Below are 25,655 nucleotides of genomic sequence, written 5' to 3'. Positions count from 1 at the left end.
TATCGGTATCGGCCTTACTGATGTCGTGAAGATACCCACGGAGGCCGATCTTGCCTGTACGCATCTGTGTGATCGCGGAGCTAATTGCTCCGTGTGTTCCCATGTGTGTGTTGAGAATCGCTTTTTCCCGGCCGAACCCCAAGTCGGAAGAGATCCCTACCGTGCTTTGCTCTCTCCCATGATGTTTCCGATTCGCTTTTCATAGCCTGACGGATTTTAGATTCCGTGGATGCCAGCAGCGTCCGTATCGGATCCGTTTCGGGTTGTTCAGTGTTCAAGGCAGGGTCGGCGGCCCGCTTTGCCAGTCTGTCAGCTTCTTCGTTTCCCGGTACTCCGACGTGTGCTGGGATCCAGTAAAATTGCACCTCCCATCCAAGGTCTCGCAGTCGATCGAGTGTTTGTATAGCTTCGACGAGGATATACTGGCCCGACGAATGCTTGGGGTTCCGAATCGCTTGGATGGCGGCTTGGTTGTCGGTAAAGATGGCGCATTTCCCGGGGGAAGTGCCAGTTGCATGGATATCAATTACCATCTGAAGAGCCAACACCAGGCCCTTGAGCTCCGCCGAGTACACCGTGGAGGTACTGGATACGCCCATGTATTGAGTCCGTTTCGTGCAGATGCCGTTGTCCTGGAGTGAGGGCGCCACTGCTGCTGCCCCTACGTGACCGTTGATGTCACTCCCGTCTGTGTAGATGCGCATCGTCGTCGGTTCCATGGTGTCGTGTTTCTTGATCGCGTCATTGGCCGAATCCTTTATGCAGGTAAGAGGTGGGGTCCACCACGGCGGTACAACATGCGGTTGGCGTTTCTCAAGTCGGTTGAGTTGCACATTGTATTTGTGTTCCAGGATGCCAGAGAAACGGTCAAGGGAGCTCAGTGCATCGCAATTTCGGTTGGTTCTTGTATTGTTTTCACTTGATGTCGCCATGTCATGGTGTGACGGGGAGTTTCGTATGCGCATAGTGGCTTCCAGCGCTGTTTGCTCAAGTTGCTGTTGTATCGGAAGCAGGTGTGCCTCTACGTCCATGGCTGGCCCGGCGGTTGTTCGGAATGCTCCCGTGATTATTTGGGCTGCACGTCTCTGGATCCTCTTGATGGCATTTATCATGGCACTGCCCCGGCTCGTGTAGCCATTACCGGGGATATGCCATGCGGAGCAGCCATACAGCATCTGAGGTATGATCATTGCTCTGTACACCTGCCGGAGATTAATAGCTCCTGTTCCCCATAACACGCTTCCAGCCCGTTCTGGTCGCCGACATCCAGGAATGGGTTGGCTTCCAGGACATCTTTCTTCTGAGCCACCAATTCAAAGAAGTCATCAGCTGATAGCATTTCTGGAGTTTAGCAGGAAACGAAGCAAAATGGAACAGAACCGAGACAAGATGGGACACAACGGGATGACATGACACTATTTGTATTTGGGTTTGGGTCGGCTTTTTACCCCAACTTAGAAATCGTTTAACTGCAAGTGTTTCTTGGCGTCCATCGTCGCAGCCACACAGAGTCTTTAGCAGGTAGAAAAGCTCTGAGAGAGAAATATGGCACGATATAGAACCCACCGTTAATCATAGGAAGAAAAGAGGGAAGGACCGATCAATTCGCGTCATATCCACAATCGTCAAAATTACACACAGCCTGAGCATCAATGCATCAGGCTCATTGGTAATTAATCGCAAGGGGGTGACGGGAAAGTGACTCTCGGTTGCTGCCATCGTCTGCTCAAAGGGTCTATCAACGTCAGCAACTCTGTTCTGCAGCAACTTAAAACCACCTTCTACCCTCCCTCTTCCTGTCATCATGGCCCGCCATCAAAGCCAAGGTACGCTATTCATGTTCATTACCAGCTACTTTGACTGACCGTTGATAGAAGAGCGACCTCAAGGGGTCAGGAAACGATCACAAGAACTTGTCCGCAGGAGCCCACGTCTCAGCTGCCTTCACAAGCAAATTCAATTGAAGGACAGGAAAACTGAACAAAACTACCCATATCCCACTCCGGCAAGCAATACCAGAGAAGAGGCATGTTACTTTCCTCTTGCTAGACTACACCATGAAACTGACTCAAAGCTAAAGCTTCTCAAAACCTGCTGGCCTCTCTGCAAGCTACACATCAAAAACAAAAGCAGTTGCGAGAAGCTGAAGATTCTCTCCACATTCCAGCCGAGTGTATTGTAAAACAACCGTGAATGTCACTTGCTGCTGTTGAGAATATACCCTATTCAGGAGTTGGCAAGCAACGGCTGCGAACATAATATCAATTCAATTGACCACTGAAGGAAGGAAGGAATCTGGCCCAAAGAATACTTCAAAAAGAGAAGTAATATGAGTCATCTACTTGCAAGGAAAACATCAACATCTTCTCTACGCCGCAAGCCATCGGAATCTACTTCTGTCGCCAGCTCCACCACACCCAGCGACCAAAAGTCAAGGGAGGAAAAGAGCACTCCATATGGAAATGCGCGCTACAGAACACTTGAAACCAAGGACAGTTTTATGAAAGAATCAAAACTGGGTATCACGGATGTTAGCAAAAGCAGTTATCAAACTTTGCTGGATGCTGAACAAAGAGTTTTGGATAACTCATTATTTCGTGACAATCTATTCAAAAAAATCTGTGAGAAGATGCAGAATAGGAATGAGGCCATGATTATTTAGGTTATTACTTGATTGACTGTCCGTTCAGCAGAAAATCTAGCCATATATGGCAATGAGCATCACAAGATTTTGATTGAAAGTGTTAGTGAAGGCTGGGACAACGCTATCCTGTCATGAAACCTCATTCGCAACCTGATTATTCTGTGGGTTTGAGGCAAGAGGCATTTACAGATGGCCAACTGCAAAGACATCAGCCCATTGTTGGTGACCTGACTGATACATCCTACTTCATGGTGACATTCTACATGTACTTCCCATTCTTAACATGTGAAGTTAAGTGTGGCGCAGCGGCACTTCGCAGATCAACAGAATGCCCACGACGCAACTATTGCAATGAGAGCTATTCAAGCTTGTGAAGCACAAAAAAGAGATTGACTGAGAGATACTCATCTTCTCAGTCTCACATAATCTCACAGCAGTGAGAATCTACAGTCACTATACAGTTCTTGAAGAAGAGAAGACAAATTTCTATCACTGCTTAATTCATAAGTTCAATTTTATTACTCTGAATGATAAAGAGAAATGAATGATATACAAATTCATGAGAAATATCTGTGATATATGAATATTAACTTATTTTAAAAGAATATACTCTGCAATTGATCAGATACTCTCTGATGTGGATTTTGATGTTTCACAGTCAGAACTTCAATACTCTCAATAATTCAACACTGAATCAGTGCTTGCAGTTGAGGATGATGACAGCCAGCCAAGTCAGTGCCATATTGCCTCGGCAGGTGTTACGCCAACTACTTCCTTTACACAAATATTCAAAAGGCCAAGGAAGAAGCAGTAACTTGGATCTTCACACAAAAGGTTCTAGGGAACTGCTCTAATAAGGAAGTGGCTGCCTATTAGGCAGGCAGCCACTCTTCCAGAAGTATAAATAGCTGTATCTACTCCTGCTTAGCTAGGAGCTGCCGTATGGATGCCGAGCTGCCGGTGAAACCGGGGAAGAAGATACAATGGAGATTTGGGATGCGCCCGTGTAAATTGGAAAGGAACCAGCACTGTTGAACGCGTTCATTTATAAAAGGAGGCCAATCCCCCCAAGTCTGAGGCACGGAAGAGCCGATGATTGGTTTCCTAGGATGTTAGCGCGCAAACAATCACTTTACAACAAACTTATAACTTCTTCCAACAAAATCTTAATCAATTTGCAATTCAAATATAATCTTCAGTTTTCTGCCATTTATTCAGTAACATTTCCACTTACGTGGTTAGAAATGGGTCATTTGAAAATACCCGGAGATGATAAGGATAATTAGGGGCAACGATGCGTTCCTATGACATATACAAATCTAAAAAGTTGAGGCCTCCATCTCCTCGAAATCCGACATACTAGGAAACCTCCAGTTATGACAGGAACTTGACACTTCCGGCAACTGCATAAATAAATGTGTAGTATTGGCAGAGGGCTCTCGTTCTCCCATGGAACCGGTAAATCCCCACGGGCGGCAAGAGCTTGACACCTCTGGCAACTGCATAAATGAATCCGAAGCATAGAAGGTGGAGACTGGTTCTCCTATCAAGCCAGTAAATCCCCAAGGGCGGCAAGAGCTTGACACTACTGGCTGCTGCATAGATAAATGTGTAATATTGGCAGAGGACTCTCGTTCTCCCAAGGAACCGGTAAACCCCCAAGGACGGCAAGAGCTTGACACCTCTGGGAACTGCGCAAAGGAATCCAAGAAATTTGACGACCCAAAATCTGCCATGTCTTGGCATTTCCATTGGCGATAGGAGCTTAGTTCTGGCGGCTGGTTTGATGAATTTGACGCACCGGCACGCCCCGATCCAGACGTAGTTTGAAAGGCTTGATGAGCGGCACTGTTAAAACTATGACTTTCCCGGTACCTGCGCTGACAGTCGTCCATCCAAGCTGATTTTTCGCTCGCAAGACGTGACAAGCCCCTCTGCTGTCTAAATTCCGCAACAAAAATTTGAACGTTCCCACGTTCCATTTTCACGAAGGATGGTATGAAAACGAGAAGCGCTGATATTCCCATTGCACCAAATTCCCTCTCAGCAGACAATATTTTTATACCGTATTGGCACGTTTTGCTCGAGGCCCTGTCGATGCCCTCTTTGTCAAGAAACTTGTTTATGGAACAGTGCCAGCCATCGCACGTTGCCCTCTCATAACGTAGTGCAAGTCCTCGCCGGAACAGCAATGTTCGAAGTTGAACATCAAGCTTCGAACGGCCGGCGATTGCTTTAGAGGGTGTTCGTTCAAGATATTTAACCATAGGAGAATAGAGGGTATTAAGGTGCCGGACTAACTTGAAAGGTGGGGATGTTGAGGAAGTGGAGCCGACATCCGAAGTCGAAGGTGGGTTTGGTGCTGCATTAATGGACAGTGAGAATTCATAAGAACCATCCAATGGCCATCTGGAGGGCATTTGTGCCACAATTGTCGAACTCCGTGTGTCCTGATCATAAAACACGTCCTGACGTTGCCCGATTGTCGAGCTTAGCGTATTCGAGGGTGGCGATTGATTGTAAAAGGTACATAAAGTATTTCCAGCAGACTCCTGCACAGCAAATGTACAAGAGCCTATTGCCCGGGAAACTGACTGCTGAGCGGCGACTTTAGGTAGTTCACTAGCATTTTTCGGCCGGTGTTCGGCATCTCCCTTTATCTCATCAAAGAGAGCTTGACATTCCTCTAGCCACTCTGATTTCTCAGCTACGAGCCGCAATAATGACTTTTCTTCCCTCAATGCGTTGATCAGATCAATGAGTTGGTCATACGAGATACTCGATAAACGGGAAAGCGCAAAACAAAAAAGGATCGATATTCCACTTGCGCCATATTTGTACTCTGTAACCAGTAATTTGACGCCCACTCGAATTTCTTGCAATAGCGCATCTGAGTAAAGGCCAGTTTCCTTAAGAAACTCGCTCATACGTCTGTTGACATGTATGCTTGATTCATTTTGAGCCAGATGCTGTACGCGCCATGTATGACATTTGTCAAACATCCAGATATCAAATTGTTTCCCTCGGCTCCGCAAACGTAGGAGCTTTTGAAATTTTAATCGCGATTTATCTCCCGTACGAGTTGAATAGCCGACGGCAGGTCTTGCATCCCTATCGACGAAAAACTTGATGTCATGATAGTTATTCACAAGCGATGTAAGTAGGCTGTGGATCTTTGGATCCTGGTGGTAACACTGGCGCATGACGGAGATGGAGGGGAAAGGCGAAGGTGCTGCAGAGGCAGGGTCGAATGGTGGTTCTGTGTTTTGATATCAACAGACAGTTGCTTAGGGGGATCAAAACACTCCGCCGAAGATTTAGCCGACTTAAGCGGCCAGCCTGATCGGCCACCACACAATAGCCACTTTGGGCAATGGAAAACCAGAACCTAGTGTGGTTGGTAGGCCATCAGGCAGCTGGTCTGATGATATTCGGCGCAAAGGCTTGGGTGGGGTAGGGAATTGCATTTAACCGCCCATTATTCTAGTACAGGGTACATCCACGAAGTTACATGAATGTCGGTAGAGTTGTCCAGGAAGGACAAACTCAGCCCCTTTGGATTTGCGATATTTGGCACTAGGCGAGTCCGTAAATTTTCCTCCATCAGGGCCCAGCGATATAATTGGGCGTATTTGACGGGTCTCAAAGCAAGGCCATTCCCCACAAGGTTAGCACGGGTGATTTCAGTTGAGGTTCGAGCACCGTAAGTCTCGACCGGGGCACTTAAGCCGAATCCCATTGTCTAAAAGTAGATCCCGCGGCCGCAGCCCACATGGTTCGCTCGGAAGGAAATTCCGTTTCCGATTGGGTCGCTAATCCTTTCCGAGTTTCGACGTCTGGTGGCCAATGATTGATCACACTTCAAAGTGGTTTCTGGAAAAAGTTGGCAAACATGCCAATATGAGGACCCTCATCACGTGTCAAATTCCTTTTCGCAGTATATATTAGGTGCCGTGTTCTCTTCTGTGAAACACTGAAGAACCATTCCCAAATAATATCATGATGGAGGAAGCACCGGGCGGCTCCCTTATCATGGTCGCGTTCCCTGTCCTTCCCTCAAGGTATTATGCACACTTACTAGCAATATACGGTTTAGTTCAGTCACGCGATTAGAGTTCAGTGGATCAGACCGGCGCTCGGTTGCTTCAATCATGGCTTTTTGTGAAGCGGAGACGCCGTCTCCGCATCGTGTGGCCAAACTGACAGCGAAGCTTCTGCTATCCAGGGGTTGTAGCAATAATCCTCTGCGATCGTCGCGTCGGGATGATTGTGGCGTTGAAATTCACAGCTAACCTCCGCGACAATGAGGCGTTTCCTGATTGGGACGGCCTTGGCGTTTGAACTTCCTGATTGAGATGCACTTGGCGTTGGACCTTCCTGATTGAGATGGCCTTGGCGTTGGGCCTTCCTGACTTGGATAGTCTAGCGTAACCTCTGTACCAATCAACCTCCCCCTGGTGTTTTCCGGAACATATATAGCAGGTAATGCTCTGGTATGATGACTTCCATTGTCGTCTCGTCGTTATCTCGCTCGTCAGAAAACTCCTTATTTTATTCATCAGATATCATCGCGGTCGATCCAAAATGCATGCCTCCACCAGCCGCTTGAGTCTCGACGATATGGAGCGGTCCGTATCAAAGATAGATTTACCCTACGAAGCAAATCCGCTGACGGTAGTGAGCACGACCGATGCCCACGCTGTAGCCCATGCTATTGACACCGCAACCTGGTCGGTGCTCTTGCAAGTCCCATTTGCAGCGTGGGTACTAAAAGCGGTTGGGCGTGACACAGACCTGATGGATAGTTTCTTTTGGTACCACCGTGCGCTCGGTATTCGACTCCATAGTCTTCTTCGGATGCATTCTGAGCTACCGCGGTTCAAGAATGAACTTTGGGAGGTAGACTAGAACTCGGATAATGCAACTATACTGCGTGCTGACACTGGAGACAGACTGTTCCCGGAGTAAACCCTCTTGCCCGCGCAGTGATATCTAGCTGCGTTCAGAACACCCGGTCGTGGAAATGCGTGGCCCATGATCTTGAAATCGGCTTCATCACTGAACCCCTTACTGATGTCTTCGGCCATCAACCCCGTTACTTGGACGCGGACGAATTTTACCTTCTGAATGCCCGCTTTCAGCGTATCTATGGCGAAACCGTTCGGACGGCTAGGTTTCGGGCCGACTTGATACTTTTCCGGGGAATTAGAGACATGCCGCCAGCCTCTTTAGCCGGCTCCATCACAACCGAAGACTTGAGATGCTTCCAGAACGCCTACGCCCTCGTACTTTCGGAGCGAAACGAGGGGTGGCGTCACTTGGGTCGCTCTTGGCAACAACGAAGTGAAGATTCAATCGAATGCCTTCGAACCGGACTTCAAATACAGTGGACCCTTGGTCGAACTTGCCATGGTAAACTGATCACTGCAGCCTCTTTGCCCCGGAGTACTTCTGACATCATATCAAAAGTGCTTGTACAAGCAAAGAAACCTTTACGGAGTGACCGCGATTGTAATGGGTCTGAAGAGTTATCTGAAGAGTGTTTCATATGATGAAACAATGATCCCACCGGAGTTGGGTAGAATTCTCGAACTGGAGGAGAACTATGGTGCGTATCGCAACCATTTGCGAATGTTGAGAGAGAAGGGGCAACCCGTGTTGCCTTTCATATTTCCCATTTTCAAAGAGTACCAGATGTCCGTTCGGATCCTCCAACAGTTCGAACCATCCTCCCCCCCATACGAGACTTATTTGCGGAGGGCAACATCGAACGCTGATGACTTGCTCTCGTTCAGATCATACACTGCAAAGACGGGAGTCGTGGAGAGAGTCGGGAGCATGTTCAAGTTCTGTATATGCTTTTAGAACCACATCGTGGCCTAGCCTGTATCTCAATCACATGCCGCAAAAAGGGGCAAAAATTAATGCAATTGCAACTCTTGGCTGCTTGATCGCGTGCAGATTGATATGTCGAATGATCCGTCGGGCCAAACGCCATACTGCTGCTTTCCTCTTCAGACAGTTCGTCTACCCTATTTTGATTCGCCGTAACCTACTGTTTGGACCGGTCACCCCATATTGTCTATTTCTACTCCTTACCTACTGCTCTTTGACTTTAACATGCAACCTCCTTGGGGTACACTCTGTGGCCGAAGCTCACTCTCAGATCAGAACACTTTCTGTGATCAACATGGTCATCCTACTTGTCAGCCAACCGAGCCTGATCACGGATGCGCTTGGGTTATCACTTCATTCATATCTCATTGCCCACAGTGTGGTGGGTCTGATGGCATCCATCCAGGCATTAGCACATGTTCTCTTATCATTGAAGATCAGGGAATTTTCCTTTAAAAATTCCTTGCAATTTCATGAGCTTCTGGTAAACCCTCTCTCTTCTGGGCCAAGATTTCCTGGGTCTCTTCAATCTTCTTTTGAACTGCTGCTAAAATCCCCATAACAGACAATCATTGCATTTGTCTTGATCTTGGTTTCACTTTGTCTTCGCAGGCATTTTTATGAGATTTTCATCAAACTGTACTATGCACTGGCTCTCAGTGCTCTCTATTCTCTTTGATGATATATCACTGCTCAAAGAGTATACTCTCACATATATATCATGACAGAAGCTGTTATTTTCATCAGTACTACAGTTGTATAATTTCTCAGAATCATGATTTGAAATATCACACTAGAAAAGTTCCTGCTCAGAGTGAGCTTTGTTATTAGAAATGATACTGTAGAGATTGTCATGTTGAATCTCAGATCATTCAAGTCACATTTCAGTCAGTTTGTCTATCTTCAGATTCTGAGAGTGAGTTTGTCATTCATTTTTGAAAATCATCTCTTCCAGATTATCTGGTGATAAGCAGATGAACAAGGTCATGTCATCTCACTCTTTTTCCTGATTCAGGTAAGACAGGGATTTATCAAAAGATTGCTCAAATATGTAAAAAAACATAAGAGCTTTCTTACATTCATCAACAGGTCATATGAGAACATGATTGACATCAGTGACTACAGATATATACTGATGTTCATGACTGAAATTGATATTACAGCTCAAATTCTGTACATTAAGAAGATTTTAAACAGATATAGAAAATGAAGCTCTTCAATCAGAAGCATTTCAATAGTCTGAGAAATTGATGACAGTGATATGACTCTCTGCACCTGAGAGAGATGTTCCTCTTGATTGAAACTGACAGAGCTTTTAGTCCAGTTGAACTGAGTGTATGAGTGAATGCAGAAGCTCTTGAATCAAGATCAGAGAACTTATATAGATTGAACATGTGATAATTCTTACTACAGACACTAAAGTATTGTAGATTCTATGAATATCAATATATCAGCCAAATTCTCATAGAGACCCAGAATGACTGGGCAGTCATGAGTGTATTGAGATGAACTATTTGAAGTTCATGAAAGTGTATACAATTCTAGACAGAGAACTTCAGATCTGAAAGAGTTATCTTCTTGTTACTGATACTCACTCATTTCATCATTCATGTCTCTTTCTTCATTGATTATTAATTAGTGGCTGTGCATGACAATATTTGTGATGCAGTTCAATATTGCATTCTTCAGAACCTGTCCCAGCTGGGTAGGGCATTACTAAAGGCTGTGAACCCTTTGATGAAGAAGCAAGAGAGCATCACTGAACTTATGAGAAGTGCAATGAAAGCATTCATTCAGTCAGTGAGGGAAGTCTGGAAGGGTCATGGCTCTGTTGACTTCATGAAGAGCAGAATGGACGGGCTGATTCATTCAGTTGAGTCAGTATGGATGAATTCAGTGCAGAGAAGAGATTCTGGATCTGTTGAATCGATTGACTACTGAGAACTTCCCTTTCAGCCAAACTAGATAGTTATAAGCTTCGTACTTCTCCACATCATATCCATGTTTATTACAATTTTCATCAGCTGATAACTAGCGTGAATTGACATGTATATTCTAACCCTCGTGAAATGGGGCAAAGAGACTCTTGACATCCCGGGCTTCGATTATTGATGAGTTCTCTATATACCAGATAAAAGCTGCCCGCTTTTCTTCACCGCACAACAGAAAGGAATTGATGACAAGATGTACCGGTCAAATCAACAATATCATTTAGAGCAGCTCTACACTATCTTCTTATTCACCACCGTATCGCCGAAGGAGATCTGAAACGTATACTACAAACTTCATGTGAAAGTGACAAGGAGGACCCAGAGCGACAGTAAATGGAGACATGTGCTGTGGTTGTTTCCTGGGGGTGCTTTCAATGCAGACAAGCCAGGATCTCTACTCCCATTGCCGTCATAGAAGACACGACTAGTAGGTGTTAGACTGCCGGAATAAGTCACGTGGGTCGCATTAGAGGGTGGAGAGGGAGTGGGTGTGACACTGTTGATCCACCCAGAGAACCCGGTATAGAAGACGCCCGAAGGGATACCTGACGCCGTCACACTGCTGACCACGGGTACTGCAGTGCCTGAAGGACGACCAGTAGAGGCTACTATCAAAGGCTCAGTCACATATGTCAGACAGGGAACTTGGGAAATACCGCCAAATGATGACTGGCTGACAGTCATAGTCAGTTCTCAATCGGTTGTCTTCGTGCTTTCAGGTGGCTTTTCAAAAACCAACACAGTTGCTGGATCCGTTGCTGTGGCTTTACTCTGCCCTGCACCAGGCAGACCCACATCAACCCAAACAGATGCGATGGCACGCGGAAAGTCTCGAGCTCCTCTATATGAACTAGATTGGTATTGTTAGTAGAAATACTGGATGGAATAATACATCATACTCACTCTGAGGCAACTAAAACCATCATGTCAGCAATAGCCAACAGCAAGATGTAAATCAGCATGGTAACGGGGCGGGTGATAAGGGTTAGGATTAAGTTCCGGAGGATGGGCTTCCGCAGGACTAGTATTCTCTGAGATACGAGATACAAAATGTTTTGTCTGTAGGAGCCACTCAGCAGAGACAATCACCTTAGAGAATGAAAGGAGGTGTTCTGATACTTTTCTCAATACCTTCTTTCCAGAGGGGTAAAGCAAAAGGTTTCGTCCCAGCTTTTCAAGACGAGCCTTGTGTGGTGTCTTCGCAAGTTCTTCCGAATTGGCGATCTAGCGATCTGGCTTGCTTTAACAGCGCTAGGTAAAGATCCAAGATCCACTCATTCAGGAAAAAAAAAAAGACAAACCAAAATGAACAGGATGGTTTATTCCCCATAGTTGCCCTTGCGGCCTTGTAAGGACAGACGATTAATACATTCATCCTTTGAAACTCTCATTTCGGGAAATATCAGCTAGTATAAATGCTATATAACAATGAGTGAGAAATTGACCGAGCTATCTACAAATTGTACAGGGGATCAAATGAAGGTATGAAAATATTGTTACAAGGGCCACTTTCAACAAATTGACTTTCATCATCTCTCAGGTGCTCAGGAGGATCCAGCAGCATCTTTTCAACAGACGAAGTCATCCAAATGGGGGGCTGAATAGCTCTTTTCACACTTAAAGTGTCACCCCCAATGAATCGACCTTCGTCATCTCCCAGGCGCTCAGGAGGATCAAATGCCGATATGCCCGACAGTGTCATTTCAACAGGCGAAGTCACCCAAACGGGCGGTTGTATAGCCCGTTTTACACTTGGCATTGACTTTCCTGCTTTCACCCACTTCACTTTGTTCAGATTTCTTGAAATGTTGCTGGTTGCACTTCCAGTCAGTTTCCTGACTTCTCTCAGCTGAAAGTCTGCAACTTCCACCTTCCCCTTCAGTCCTCTCTTACATATGTTAGTGGAAACTGAGTTTTGGGCCATGAATATTGATGACTTACCAGAGTACTCTCTGGCGGTGGAAATGATGGAATGTCGGTAGTATTTAGAGTGTATATTTCACCTTGCCGACATACCAATGCGTAGATCTCTGCTCCACAGTACAGGCTTAATTCCCTGAGCTTGCAGTAGCATGTACTTCTCCGGTTCTTCCACTTCTCCTGGTCTCGCTTTACACGGTCCTTGTCCACATCTGAACTTTGGTTTATAAGGTTATTGGCGCGGACTTCTCTCTGCTGAAAGTCAGTGATTTTAGCTTTTCCCTTTGGTCCGCCCTTCAATATGTTAGCCAAAGGTGCACCTTTGGGTGACAGTCCCTGTAGACTTACCAGTTCACTCTCTGGCGGAGGGAATGATCCGTCGCCAGTGACAACCAGAGTGTATATTTCACCTTTTCAACGAATCAATGCGTAGACGTCTGCTTCGCAGTACTGGCTTAATTCCATGAGCTTGCGGTAGCACATCGATCTTCGCTTCTTCCATCTTTCCTGACCTCGCTTGTGAGGATTCTCGGTGGTCCCTTCAGCTTTGCCCTTTTTTCACTTCAGGCGGTTATCAGAAGGGGGCTCTTTTGTCATTGGTGGAGTTCAGTGTTGAAGATTTGAAAATATGAGTCGTAAGAATGAGGTAGAAGGGTGGTCGTCCTGGATTTTCTGCTCTGCCTTTTTGTACTGATGAGAGTAGTGTAGGCCCGGTCGCCCGCCTCGTGGGTTGCTAGGGGGGAGACTGGATGATTGAGTCACTCCGTTCCTCAGCATCGAGATCCCAAGGTGGACGCCATCTTCTAATCGATAAGTTTCCAGGTCTTGCGAAATGGAGTTTTCAGCTTATCATCCTGCACAAAACTGCGGTCTGCCATAACGCTTGGGATCCAGTATTGAACAGCGGCGACTCCCGTGTAGACCACTAGAAGCCTATAAAAGGACCATATATCCTAACCTCCATGCATAATTTAAAATATCAACAATCACAGCTCTTTCACTCTCTTTTCTTGATCTAGGCCTGTTGTCCTAACTACACTTTTGAGGTCGTTTCCGTAAACGATCGTTCACAACATGACCTTACCAAGCGCTTTGAGGACACAGATATTAATTGGACAGCAATAGAGGAACAACTCCTGCGGTGGGAAAATCTATTTCGTCAGGGCAATACTGCTGGCTGGATCCAGTGGGGAAGAGGCATTACAAAATGAGAACACATCATATGAAAGCCCTGGTTAGATATGTGCTACAAGGGGGTATCCGAGAGACCCATGACGACATTCCTGATACAATCCGGACCAATTGTACGCCGAATCGAGAACCGACAGAAAGCCCCTAGCCACCTGGCAAGTGGATCAATTTTCCCAATCAGTATCAATGTCGTCCCGACCCAGTCACCCCAGTCTCTCGGGCCCCGCCTCAAATAGTATCCAAATAACCACTTTGAGAACTGGCCGGGCTGGTTCGATCGATATTCCCGGGCCTCTTTAGATAGCAGTGGAGGGTTATACTGTCTGGCATTTATCACTAGTGAGCACTGGGAGCTTCAAGGATAATATTAAGAAGGCGCGTGATGTCGCATTGAAAAATTGCCTCGCCTAAACAGATCCTTGGTGATGAAGATCCAAACTTTTTCTTACAACATGGAGTGAAGATTGGTGCCTCCCGCAGGTTCGTTAGCGATATCCCTCTCTGGATCAAGTATTGTAAACGCGAAGGGACTCCTGAGGATGAGGATATTTCAGATTAACTAAAGTCATTAGAGAACACCTCCACTAACAGATGAATAAAGAAGTAAACAATCATACCACTGTATTGAATTTAATACTCTTGCGTCGACATATCACTTGCATGGCCCAGCCACCACTTTGATAGCTGAATTAAAAGTTTGTGATTCCGGTGCTCCAAGTCATACAGTTCAGTGGCACGCACCACAAGCTCCTTGCCATTAAAATATGCCTCCAGGACCCGAATATGGTGCATTCCTACCACAGAAAATAACAAAACCTGCGAAGAAAAGTGTTAGCATTCTGTGCCTCCCTTTGCAAGGCATTCCTTGAAAAGACACTTACAGGAGCAATGATATGCGGACGAAGCGACTTCGTGTTTAGCCGCCGACACATCACATCAATAATGGCCAGCAGCTCTCCACGAAACAGTTCGTCCTTATTTCCAATTATGCCACTGTACACCAGGACTTTCATATGGGGAACTGTAGCGTGCGCTATATTCCAGGCTGCCTGCACCTGCCACCGGGGTTCTTTGGATACATCCATCAGCTTCCCAAATTTGAAGCTTCCGAAACTATAAGTACAGTGGGTGGTGAGAAGCTATATCTGAAAACAAATAAGCGGGAAAAACGAACTCAACTTGGAGTCACCTGATCCAGTTGTACCCCATCTTTGAAGCAGGGAAAGTTGCTTTCTTTGTTCGCGGTCTCTCCTAGTTGGTCATTCACATGGGGAAGGACCTACAGAGAGACAGGGGCCGAAATCTGTACGATTTGACAAGTTGGCGCTCGTCGCCTGGTGTCCTTAGGTTAACAGCTCTAGTTCCAGCCACCTGTTATTGCCGATCTTATCCATGCTGAATTCCGTCTGGTTGGGTAAAAGTCGGATGGGTGTTGCGACACTCCTGTCAGACGGCTATTTCGAGCGATCGGTCGTTTTGTTGCGGCGCTTGTAACGCCAGGCCACGAGTTCGGATTGCAGGCCACGGTTTTGTGATGCAAAATTGTGCCCAACCTCTGTTACTGTGCATAAGGGAAACCGAGAGAATAGTAGACCTAGAGGCTGCTTGACCGGGAGAATGCTAGACCACCTAGAGAACTTGACCAAGAGACTGCAGATGTCAGTCTATATGATCATTGGGAAAGCTTTCCCCAAAAAAGAGGCTGAAAAGAAGCAAGATTCTCAGGACGAAGGGCCTTCCAACCCCAAACCGAGATGACACCTTTCGGTATAAAAACAAAGTTTTGCCAGAGGTGTTGGTCCCTGCGCACGGAAAGTGGGACGGGGTAAACCTAAATCTGGACCCGCAAAGAAGCTATTCTGCTCGACTGTCGCCGAAGCCTGATGCATCATCCTGAGAGACATACTGGGAATAAAGAGCCAATCATTGATGACGTGTTTGGGGTTGTTTGGGAAGGGACAGAGGATTGGTCTGAGAACCAATATTCTGGTTTTAAGGCATTGAGGGCGCGCTTGCAATCTTATCTCGTAAAAAACAATTGTGATATCAGATGGCTTTGTTTTCTTGTTCGCGATATTGGACATCTACACTTTTCAGGTATCCAAAGACCCTTCACGCTGTATGTAGTATCAATGTGCACTTGACAGTGAGACATTCTGATTCGTCCCATTATTGGTGTTGAAGCTCAAGTTTAAGAATGCATGAGTTCAGTAGAGGATACCGCATTGAAGAACACTATGTTCAATAGTAAAAGCAGCAGAAAATCGCAGTTGCCCTTAGCACAATCAAGGGCATAGCCGCTTTGCATGCAGATCAAGCTCAAATGCAAGTGAGGACAATAGGCTGCAAGCCCACAGAAGTTGCTGCTATAAGGCTAGGCAACTGTGCACTGTATCACCTCTGAAAAGTTACCTGCGCCATCCTTAATCAGTGGTTGCTGGTGAAGAAAGACAAAACTGCTGTAGCAGCTGGGACAAAGAGGGGGATATTGTCCACAAAGATGTTGCAGAAGTTTCATTCTCGATATTGCAACCGCTGTTAAGGCATTCCATGCCCTGGTAGATGGCTTTGAAGCATCCGGATTTGCCATGCTGGTTGACTGAATGGATTTTGCCACCCCTTCTCAAACTCCCTAGTCCTCACAAACTCTGTGTATACTGCCTTGACCTCATCAACGAGTGCGCTTCGGCCCTGGTTTCAAAGCTACTTTTTGATAATGCCACGCGGTAGCGAGGCGGGATTAGAGCCTTGGCCTGCAAACACTAGCTGTAACTTGAATCATCCAGTTAATTTAGAGCCTGTTTTGTTGTCAGTCTATTGAGGAATACTTCCATGAAAGGGAAGCTGATATCATTATGATGAAGAGAAATAAAACAAATACTATTTTAAAGACTACATAGCAAACTAACACAAGGGGGATGTGTTGAACATCCGGAAAATCAACATTCAAATGTGTTACATGGAAGGGTCACAGAGCAGAAAATGAAAAGGGAATAAGATTAAAATCAAAATGTGGGCTGACACTAGTTCAGTCAGCTAAGGAAGCGCTTTCCGTGTTGGCTGGAAGATGTTGTGACAGTGTCCATCAGCTCATCCATCTTTTGGCTCATTCTTGCAAGTTGGAGATGGATGTTTGCAATTACAGGATCCTCATCCTGGGCAGCACTGTCTTTTAACATGCGGCTCTTTGCCCTTTGCCCATGATGTCATTGTTGTGTCTGTGAGTTCGATGCTTCAGCAGCAGAACATCTGCTGGGTCAGTTGTGAGTGACTTTGACTTCACTGTCACTATCACTGCCACTCCTGTCATTGATTTGTTGAACAACTCTCTTTGGTGTCCTAGCAGCACGACCGCTACTGGGTCGGTTGCAGGAGAATTCGACTTCACTATCATTTTCATTGTTCATTGTATCATCACTAGGCACATCATGTTGCTGTCTTTGCAGCATGTAATTCAGTGCTCTTCGCGGCTTATACTCAAGCCTTGCCATCCTCTCTGGGGGTATCTCTCCCTCACTTTCAAATATCTCACTGATCACTGTGTCTGTGTCACTCATTCCCCATATGTTGCATAGTGCTGTCTGAGTTATCCAGTCTGTTTCACCCTCACTTCCTGAGACCTTAACACAGACGAGGAGATCTAGGCCAGGTTTGTTCTCTGAGTGAGTGACTTTCAAGATTGCTTTGATTCCTTCATAGTCATGAGTCATGCTCTTTGACCCAATCATTCTCTTGTCTGGCAATGCAAGGTAAGTATGGGTTGCCCTCCAGCCTATCTCTGATCCTGATCTTATCTCACATATCAGACTGTCTGGTCCATTCACCTGCATAATAAACAGATACCTCATAACTTCAGGTATCCTAAGCTTTCTTCCTTCTTTTCTTGTACGGAACAACTGCTTGCAGGCAATAATTGGCTCACCCTGCTGAGTTTTGCTGGGTTTCCACATCATGATTGTTCTTGGCAAATTTGAAGCTTCCGCAGGCATTACAACCGGCTGAGGTTCATCCTCTCCTGAATAGAATTTAAGAAGTTGCTTGCCATTCTCACTGAGTGAGAATTTGACCTTTCAACAAGTAGAATAGTGATTTTCCTCAACCACTGTTTCTATGATGGAGTTGACTTTGTCGATATCTTCCTTGGATTTCTCATACTTTGCTTGTAAATACTGAGTGAGAGTTAACTCTATGTCTCAGATGATATGATGCGCAATAAGCGCCTGTGAAGCAAGTAGATGATACTGTATTATGAACACAGAGTGCTTCATAGTCACTTGTACCCCATGGTTTTTGACCTCTTGAGTGATCAACTCATTGATTTGTTTTAGCTCATTCTCAGCCTTGAAGTTGAGGGGATTCTCAAACAAGTGCTTCACAAATGGTGTTGCTTGGGTATATAGTTTTTCAATATACACATCCGGAACTGGTCTGGGTTCATAATCAGGCATTGGTACATCACCATCCCCATCAGATTCACCTTCATCTCCAAATGCATTCCCAGCAAAACTGGCATCTGACACTCTCAGGGCCTCTCCCGCCCAGTTCAATCCTGGCAGGTTCTTATTAGCTGTGCAACATTATATAGCTGTTTAACTTTTACCTACTTTTGAACACTTCCTTGGCATGTTGATGCTTGTTCTTGTCTGGATGGAGGAGGAGTGCCAGACACTTATAAGCTTGTTTGATATTTTCCAATTCACTAGGATCAGGCACACCCAGTATCTCATATGGATTTGTGGACAACGCCTGTAGCATCACTTCCACAGCTTGCTCTGCTGGTGTTATGTTTTCCTTTCCCTTACCTTTGGAACTGGACGTGACGGCGCTGCAAGAGACTTTCTGTTGGCTTCTGTGAGGCTCTTCCCTGTCACTTGGATCAGAGACTGTTGAGGCTGGTGATTTGAAGACAATGTTCAGGCTTGAATGTGGCCTTTCATCTCCATTCTGAACTGCATCAGGTTTGGTACACGGGACTGCAATTACCATTTCAGATTTTAATAGCCTTAACATGAGATTGGCATTGTCTGGAGGTGGAGATTGTTTGAATCTTTTGCAGCTGGTAGAAATGTCACCAAGAGGAGATATTGAGGGCAAACAGGGATATGGTACAGTAGGCATAGCCGGCAGTCCATGTAACCGCGCACTTCATTGTGGTGAGGGAACTGAGGCATTCAGATCTTGTGCCTGTTCAACACTTATGAGTTTTGAGTGTTGATTATGAGACATGTTGGGGGAATGATGGCAGTATGGATATGTGAAGTGGAAGGCAAAAGTACAAGGAAAAGCAGGTCCGATTATCATTGACCACATCATGCGGAAAGAAGGATCTTCTTATAGTTCTCATGTTTACGTTCGCTATCAGATTTCAAGTGTTCAAGCTGGAAAGTAAGAACTCCATTTCGAGAGATCTGGAAATTTGTCGATTTGGCACAAGGGATTAAGTAGCTTGACCGCCCATGGTTGGCAAAAGGCGGAACTAAGCCGGATCTCCATATTTCCAGGTATGGAGATGTTTGTATTACGGCGTGTATAAATTATGCCGTCTACCGTTCCACTCTCATGCCTAACCAAACCCTTTTTCTACATCTACTTTGCAAATATTTTCCTACATTTACTTTCCAATCTTTTCATCGTTAATCGCAACTGATTAGCCGGAATTCAAGTCGACAATGCAGCTTATTAAGAGTCATCTTGCCCTGGTGGCAAGCTCTGGATTGGTGCGAGCGGTTGCAGCCACCTCCACCACTTTGACAGCAGCTTATTCCTCGCCGATGGTCCCACCCATCAACTCGCCTACCCCACTGGTTCAATCCTGTAACAGGATCAGTGAGAGATATGTGGCTCGCGGCACACTGAAAGACATTCTTGAACTACAGTTTTGCCCTGACATGGTGAAGCTGCAGCCCCTAGTGCCCGATAATGATGTGATCAAATGAATGTACAACAAAGACACTTCAGAACATGTTGTAATAGGTGTCAACTGAATGAACAAATCAAACAAATCAGACTTTAAGTTAGATCTCCATGACTGTCTACACTTTCTCCGCGATATGGTCCTGGACGGCTGTGATGGTAATGACCCAGGTAATCCAATGAACTGGAAAGGTGGTGGGCTGCTGTGTGTGGATGAGGTTGTGTATACAATTGAACCTCTTGTCCAGCGCCAACCATACCCTAAAGAACCTCATGGCGTCTGCAACATCACCCATGAGGACAATTATCACCATGTTATTATACAGGGCAAGGGTTGGACAAACTCTAACTAAGGGAAGATGCTGGAGGATAAGCTGTGTGATTGCAATCTGCTCCCTGACACATTTAACTTTGTCTATGAGCAGGATAAGGATGGCGGCAAATGGAATACCACAATGTACATCAACACATGAAGAGAAGGCTGCATTGTTGATGCTGCAAAGCAGGCTGGGGCCCCTGGTGACTTTAAATGTGATGCAAGTACATGAAGTACAGCTCTCATTCTTCCTCACTTCTCACTCGACTCCTTTCAATCTCTCTATCCCTTGTTAGCTTATTACTCCTGTATTTATGTTGCCAGGGATTCACATGCCCCCCTATGAGCAGTTATACATCAGTTGCTTTATCTAATTTTTTTTTAAATTCTAACAATTAGTAGTTATGTACTGCTCTGACTCTGATGGATGTCAGGCCTTGTGTTCACCCAGCTCTTTCTCATGTCGCGTTGTCAAGTACTTTGCCTCTGGTAGAACTGGATATCTGGATTTCTGGAAAACGATTACTAGGGCTCGCTCACGTGCTAGGATTAGACAGGGAGCCCCACAGTGTTTTTGGTACTCCCATCCGAGAACAAGGGTCCCCTGCATAGGGGCTGCATTTCCCCTATGTCTAGGATTTAACACTGAATGCAGCTCCCCCTAAGTCATGTGTCCCTCTGCCACCCTGGACCGCATTTGGTAATAATACAGTCAAGGCGAGAAATATATTTTTGAAGTAGATACTCTGCAAGAATTGGTTCAGTGCATCAGCACTAAAAAATAATTCTGTTTTTACATCAAGATAGAATTAGAAGAAAGCTATGGCTCCCGGCGCACCCGCACTTAGAATTGCCGCCATTCCGGGAATAATATCAGCATACATATCCTGCCGCTTCTGAAGCAAAGATATTTCATACTGTTTTGCAAGGATCTTCCTGCTGCTTCTGAATTTTCCGAAGTAAGGACGTTTTTTGCCGCCGCCGAGATTCCAACTCCTCCGAATATATTTCAATCACTTTTATTGTCGCTCTCGGCCATAGATACGGACATGTGGATTCTCGTCGAGGGGCTTTCGCATGTAATCCTTATATTCCTCTTCAAATTTGGTCTTCCTGTATGAAATGTCGAGCCTCTCTGTGACAAACTCCACTTACTGTTAGTTGCCTTTCTTCTGGTGAGCTCGCACGGCCAAGAGCTAATTTAGACACCTGAAATTTATTAGCACAGGGCCATAGATATCGGAATTATTAAATATGCGGCTTGACTTCTGAAATATCTTAAAAATATGTCAGTGGAGGTAGTTATAGCTGCTTATTATAGGTAAACTCAAGTCTTAATTTCTCGGTATCCCGTTCCACTTTAACACAACCCGCGCCTCAAGCACTCACCCGCACTTTTTTATCTTGCAGGATTGAGGCATTACTTTAACTGATATATCTTCTACACTATGCATGGACACCAAGCTTTTCTATGAAAGAGTCCAACCACTAGCATTTCCTATACAGGGTACTAACAAGCATTTGAATTGCGTGTGCTATGTACAGAGAAAATTGTCGCCCTCAGCTACATCCACGTCCAAAACGCGACTTTAATCCAAACTTCGATCTCGCCTCTGACATCGCTGATATTCAAGGCTTAGCTCCGCGGCAGCGCAAATTAACTCTCCTGAATGTAAGGCGCAAAGAAATTAGCACGCATTAGCTGAAACTCTTTGACAATCCATTCGCGCACAAAGGAATTAGATCTTTGCTATCTAGAGATATCGTAGAAGTAAGATACTGTGTAAATTCAGGTCATACGCCTCCTCCGGGGTAATATCCTCCGCATATATGGTGATTTGTTGAGCCCGGGGGTGTGATCCTCAATGTTGTGATAGAGACAGGTTGAAATCCGGAACCCCGCTGACGGAGGTAGACTTCGTCATTCAATGCATGTGCAGTGGCTCCAACACAGACAACACAGACAGTAATTAGTATCGCATTGGCCGTCACAGTGAAATTTTTATCCGCTGATTTTCCCCAACAAGCACGAATAAATAATATAGAAAGAAAGATTTGCGATCGCTTGCGAGTCGCCCGGATATTTAGCGTTGGCACGCCAAGAGCGGAAAAAAGCTTTTCCATGATGCCACCAAAACTTTCAGGCAGGGTAAGACATCTAACAAAGCTCTGGTAGTATCGGGAGAATCTGTGGGGAGATTGCGGGGATGCCCCGTAAATAGTGTAATAAATTAATGGCCTAATAATAGATTATTTTTTAATTATTAGTACTAGGAGGACGCTAAACCCCATGTTGATAGCCGATTCCTCGACACGCACAAGTGGTACGAGGCAACCAGGGGGCCAGACGAGAAATCTAGCAAGACGTGATTCGATATTGCATCAGCCGTTACAGATCCAGCCAGTTCGGAAAACTCGTTTGAATCTATGGACCCCACCTGTTTCCCATCATCAACTTCGCTATAATGGCTCCCAAAGCATGTACATGGCTCTTTTTCGCAGAAACATTACGGAGCATCGCCTCGGCTACATTGGCTGTGTCAAGACTCAGCAAACTGCAGGTATTTATACCACCGAAATTATAAACCAACTGATCTTGACATCTCCTGTCCTAGTCAGAAGTACATTCGCACTGCTATGTCGCCATGATTGGTTTGCAGGTGGTTATGGATAAACAATAGACCGTTTATGACCTACTTCATGAGTCAGTGCCTCATTCTGGTGCTTGTGAAAAGTAGGAAGATCCTGCCTGCTTGCAAAGAGCAGCGATATCGAATCCGTTCCTGGGCTCGCTTGGACTGTCTTCAATATCTTCCAGAGATACATGAGACGCATCCATATCTTCATGGACAAGGAAATGGGCCTCTCCGCTTTGGTTCACCTCTTCCTGGCAGTCGGGTCTGTCTTCAGGCAATAGCTTCCTTTCTCTGATCGTGACGAGAGATTGAATGCGATGCTCATGAGTGACCATTTTACTTTCCGCCTGCTCTTCTCCCATGAAACTTCGGTATTCGCTCCATGGTACTCCCAGGAAAAGTGATATGGACGTCGACGATTGGCAGTCAGTCTCGTCTCTACACGCTGGTTCGTTGGTGGCCTGTAACGGTTCTTCCAATGCCCCGGCATGCCAAATATGGAGTCCGGGAATTTGTGTACCGGCGCGGGCGGCTTGCAAGGACTAGCGAATACCGCACCCTCGCTTCTTTGGAAGAGCGTGCTCGTTTATCAGAAATCCTATACCACATGACAGTATATGGTTGTGGGAGTCATCGGTTTCACATTGCTGGTTATATGCAAGCCTTATACAAGCCTTATATACTGTGCGGCACTGGATTCGAAAAGCCAGAACTGTGAGAACCGCGGGTACAACCACCCAAATGGGTTGGATATATATATATATATCTTTGCTGGCCAGGATTCGCGTACTCGCTGCGTCTCCGGGAAACCGCCGGAAGCAGATTGACATTTAGTAATGGGAAGTTACATCAAGTGGGCGACAGCAACTAAGCTCTCCTAGCGCCCAAATTCGTCTCTCTTCTGTGGGCGCGAGTCCCGTTGACAATCTCTCCCGTCTATAGTCTTCCCCAGTTCACACTTCCTCTCGGTAATCACCTCTTGCAGCGTACTCTGCAGCATCTCGATCTGTTTCTTAGAGCTCTCCAGTTGAAATTCGACCTCCGACGAAGCTCGATCTCCTTATTCGATGCAGCTCTGTCTGCCATATGCGACTGTCCTCATTGTGCTGTGCTGCAAAACTCTCCTCCTTCGTCACCGATCCTTGTTGGATTCCCTCCATCGGTTGAGTTCGATCTGCAGATGACCGATCAACGATCGGCGCCGCCGGTTGGAAACTGTAGCTTCTCGAAGTAACCGCGTGTACGCTGTGATGCTGCAATCGCTGAATGCTATGTTGGGCGGCTTCCTCGCGGGCAAAGGACAATCTCAAGAGTTCCCAGTCAAGAAACTAGTCGGCAAGTTATCAGATTTTAGTTGCCTCTGCCTCTAAGTAGGTTGATTGATGCTCACCTGCAACTGGAGATCATTGAAAGTAGACATTCCGTCGACTGTCTATTAGAAAGTCGACACGGTCCCATGTGGGGTAGAGGCTCCTACTTTTAGATGTCAACTCTTATACTGGAGGTCAACCGCTCACATGTGACGACTGCCTTCCATGAAGTGGAAGCAGGCCCCCGTCATTCATATCGAGTGACCCGATCACACTTCCATGCAATGAATAAGCTCATCACCAGCATGGAACCTCACGGTCACGCATTCTCTCGTCTCCCATTCCCCCGTCGCCCATTCCCTCATCGCCAAAACACAGGTCCATTATTAACAATTCCCTTAACCTCTCTCATAGACCCAATTGCCTTGAAACCCGCTTAGCCCCCCTACGCTATGGGATGTAAACTCCTTACAACAGCCGTGTAATTGGGATGGCTTTCTCGCTCACACTGCATTTGTATCGTTCATTACGGGTTAGGGGAAGTGCAAAATATTGATAACTATCTGTATTGGTCTATGGTATGTAACGCTATGCCAGTTCTATCTCCAACCACCGCATTTTAGGTCAGAAGAGGCGTCTATCACCAGCCTTGAACGGGTGGCCGCTCGCATGGCTTTGTTCATAATCTGGCCAGAAGTGTTCAAAATGCTGGCTGCTATCCTCAATGGCAAGGGTAGTATGGATCATTTCAGAATGGTGAGTGATAACATCTTTGTTCCATGCAAGTTCACTTGCGTACAAGTCGGTTGGTAATGGTACCATATGTGATTCCGGGCTTGAGGTATCTGTATCACCAAAGACATCACGCTTGGGTCCGGTTAATACGAGGAAGATGAAGGTACAGATGGTGGCCGACACTTACAGAGGTCTGTTGGTGGGACGCCGCATCATCGCAACATCGGTGACGTGGGCCATGGGGCCCTTCGTATTCCTCGTTAACTTGAGACAAGATATGGTTCTTCTCGTCAGTTTCGACCTGCGGATCGTTGTCAACACGGAAGCCGGACAAGAAAAGAAGAACATTGGGGTCAGACTCACTGTTTGTACATCACGGTCCACAGGATAAGGAGGGATGTCCCACTGATCACAAGTTTTGATCTGCTTCCATGTTATCACACCAATGCACAGGATGATCGGGATCGACATCAACCCATTCTTCGCAAGCACAACTGACAGGGCATTCCTCCTGGAAATTCGGTATTGAGACGAAGTGGCCTCGCTTCAGATCATGCCGGTAGACCTGTTGCCTTTCCTCTGCGGCTTTCATATCTTTCCACTTGCCCTTTATGCCGTCGACAGTCCTTTCACAATGGGGCGGAACTTGCTCGTTGAACATGACTAGGGTCTCCTTCCACTTCTTACGTGGATATCTCTCTTTCAGACTTTGAAGTAGCTCCTCTTCGCTCAGCCAGTATGGATCGCGGCGGTCAGATGCACGCGAGGGCGTTGGTGCGGACATAACGGTGGAAAGGCGATTTTGAAAGGGTATGGAATGGTAGACTGGGCGATTTGTCGAGGTGGCTCCTGAGGAGAGAGGGTGAATGCGCCTTTTAAATAAGCGGATGAGTGACACAGTTTTCACAAAATCAGGTGATCCACTGCAATAATCAGTAAGGTTTCATAGACCCCTGAGTGACTGTAATAAGAGCAAAGACAGTAGCTTGTTGAAAATTTTTTATTCCTTTTATACCCTTTTCACCCCTTCTTTGTTACTATTCTGCTCCCTCCTTTTCCATAGCTCACTCTATATTCTTCACTTCGTGGCGAAAGCTAAGGCCC

General features: G+C 46.0%; 13 protein-coding genes across 13 annotated transcripts; 4 read left to right on the top strand and 9 right to left on the bottom strand.

Moving 5' to 3' along the window:
- Nucleotides 1-2,329: 2,329 nt before the first annotated feature.
- On the top strand, nucleotides 2,330-2,662 carry BDBG_06423 (uncharacterized protein; the record flags this gene model as incomplete). The annotated part of the gene is made up of 1 exon (XM_031722603.1): nucleotides 2,330-2,662. The coding sequence occupies one exon, from the start codon at nucleotides 2,330-2,332 to the stop codon at nucleotides 2,660-2,662; it is 333 nt and encodes a 110-aa protein (XP_031579419.1).
- A 1,301-nt stretch (nucleotides 2,663-3,963) lies between these two features.
- Nucleotides 3,964-6,383, bottom strand: BDBG_06422 (uncharacterized protein; the record flags this gene model as incomplete). Its single annotated transcript, XM_002623528.2, has 2 exons — nucleotides 3,964-5,903; nucleotides 6,191-6,383. 2 exons carry the CDS (start codon nucleotides 6,381-6,383, stop codon nucleotides 3,964-3,966), a joined length of 2,133 nt encoding a protein of 710 aa, XP_002623574.1.
- Nucleotides 6,384-7,228: 845 nt separating this feature from the next.
- Nucleotides 7,229-8,196, top strand: BDBG_17384 (uncharacterized protein; the record flags this gene model as incomplete). Its single annotated transcript, XM_031725119.1, has 2 exons — nucleotides 7,229-7,543; nucleotides 7,597-8,196. The coding sequence occupies 2 exons, from the start codon at nucleotides 7,229-7,231 to the stop codon at nucleotides 8,194-8,196; spliced, it is 915 nt and encodes a 304-aa protein (XP_031579418.1).
- Nucleotides 8,197-8,203: 7 nt separating this feature from the next.
- BDBG_17383 (uncharacterized protein) lies at nucleotides 8,204-8,509 on the top strand (the record flags this gene model as incomplete). Its single annotated transcript, XM_031725118.1, has 1 exon — nucleotides 8,204-8,509. The coding sequence occupies one exon, from the start codon at nucleotides 8,204-8,206 to the stop codon at nucleotides 8,507-8,509; it is 306 nt and encodes a 101-aa protein (XP_031579417.1).
- Nucleotides 8,510-10,824: 2,315 nt separating this feature from the next.
- Nucleotides 10,825-11,492, bottom strand: BDBG_06420 (uncharacterized protein; the record flags this gene model as incomplete). The annotated part of the gene is made up of 4 exons (XM_031722602.1): nucleotides 10,825-11,138; nucleotides 11,187-11,203; nucleotides 11,270-11,380; nucleotides 11,434-11,492. The coding sequence occupies 4 exons, from the start codon at nucleotides 11,490-11,492 to the stop codon at nucleotides 10,825-10,827; spliced, it is 501 nt and encodes a 166-aa protein (XP_031579416.1).
- A 491-nt stretch (nucleotides 11,493-11,983) lies between these two features.
- BDBG_06419 (uncharacterized protein) lies at nucleotides 11,984-12,952 on the bottom strand (the record flags this gene model as incomplete). Its single annotated transcript, XM_002623525.1, has 3 exons — nucleotides 11,984-12,418; nucleotides 12,472-12,744; nucleotides 12,902-12,952. The coding sequence occupies 3 exons, from the start codon at nucleotides 12,950-12,952 to the stop codon at nucleotides 11,984-11,986; spliced, it is 759 nt and encodes a 252-aa protein (XP_002623571.1).
- Nucleotides 12,953-14,271: 1,319 nt separating this feature from the next.
- Nucleotides 14,272-14,850, bottom strand: BDBG_06418 (uncharacterized protein; the record flags this gene model as incomplete). Its single annotated transcript, XM_031722601.1, has 3 exons — nucleotides 14,272-14,457; nucleotides 14,523-14,754; nucleotides 14,846-14,850. The coding sequence occupies 3 exons, from the start codon at nucleotides 14,848-14,850 to the stop codon at nucleotides 14,272-14,274; spliced, it is 423 nt and encodes a 140-aa protein (XP_031579415.1).
- A 2,048-nt stretch (nucleotides 14,851-16,898) lies between these two features.
- On the bottom strand, nucleotides 16,899-17,630 carry BDBG_06417 (uncharacterized protein; the record flags this gene model as incomplete). The annotated part of the gene is made up of 1 exon (XM_002623523.2): nucleotides 16,899-17,630. One exon carries the CDS (start codon nucleotides 17,628-17,630, stop codon nucleotides 16,899-16,901), a length of 732 nt encoding a protein of 243 aa, XP_002623569.2.
- A 204-nt stretch (nucleotides 17,631-17,834) lies between these two features.
- Nucleotides 17,835-18,759, bottom strand: BDBG_06416 (uncharacterized protein; the record flags this gene model as incomplete). The annotated part of the gene is made up of 2 exons (XM_002623522.1): nucleotides 17,835-18,190; nucleotides 18,246-18,759. 2 exons carry the CDS (start codon nucleotides 18,757-18,759, stop codon nucleotides 17,835-17,837), a joined length of 870 nt encoding a protein of 289 aa, XP_002623568.1.
- Nucleotides 18,760-19,310: 551 nt separating this feature from the next.
- Nucleotides 19,311-19,577, top strand: BDBG_06415 (uncharacterized protein; the record flags this gene model as incomplete). The annotated part of the gene is made up of 1 exon (XM_031722600.1): nucleotides 19,311-19,577. One exon carries the CDS (start codon nucleotides 19,311-19,313, stop codon nucleotides 19,575-19,577), a length of 267 nt encoding a protein of 88 aa, XP_031579414.1.
- Nucleotides 19,578-22,583: 3,006 nt separating this feature from the next.
- On the bottom strand, nucleotides 22,584-23,115 carry BDBG_06413 (uncharacterized protein; the record flags this gene model as incomplete). The annotated part of the gene is made up of 2 exons (XM_002623519.1): nucleotides 22,584-22,967; nucleotides 23,065-23,115. 2 exons carry the CDS (start codon nucleotides 23,113-23,115, stop codon nucleotides 22,584-22,586), a joined length of 435 nt encoding a protein of 144 aa, XP_002623565.1.
- A 404-nt stretch (nucleotides 23,116-23,519) lies between these two features.
- On the bottom strand, nucleotides 23,520-23,926 carry BDBG_06412 (uncharacterized protein; the record flags this gene model as incomplete). Its single annotated transcript, XM_002623518.1, has 2 exons — nucleotides 23,520-23,834; nucleotides 23,897-23,926. 2 exons carry the CDS (start codon nucleotides 23,924-23,926, stop codon nucleotides 23,520-23,522), a joined length of 345 nt encoding a protein of 114 aa, XP_002623564.1.
- Nucleotides 23,927-24,440: 514 nt separating this feature from the next.
- Nucleotides 24,441-25,335, bottom strand: BDBG_06411 (uncharacterized protein; the record flags this gene model as incomplete). The annotated part of the gene is made up of 3 exons (XM_031722599.1): nucleotides 24,441-24,683; nucleotides 24,739-24,913; nucleotides 24,995-25,335. The coding sequence occupies 3 exons, from the start codon at nucleotides 25,333-25,335 to the stop codon at nucleotides 24,441-24,443; spliced, it is 759 nt and encodes a 252-aa protein (XP_031579413.1).
- Nucleotides 25,336-25,655: the final 320 nt, after the last annotated feature.

The sequence above is a fragment of the Blastomyces gilchristii genome (assembly GCF_000003855.2).
Source record: "Blastomyces gilchristii SLH14081 genomic scaffold supercont1.13, whole genome shotgun sequence".
NCBI classification, from domain to species: Eukaryota; Fungi; Ascomycota; class Eurotiomycetes; order Onygenales; family Ajellomycetaceae; genus Blastomyces; species Blastomyces gilchristii.
The sequence above is the reverse complement of the archived record's forward strand: the minus strand, read 5'-3'. Positions and strand labels throughout refer to the sequence as shown.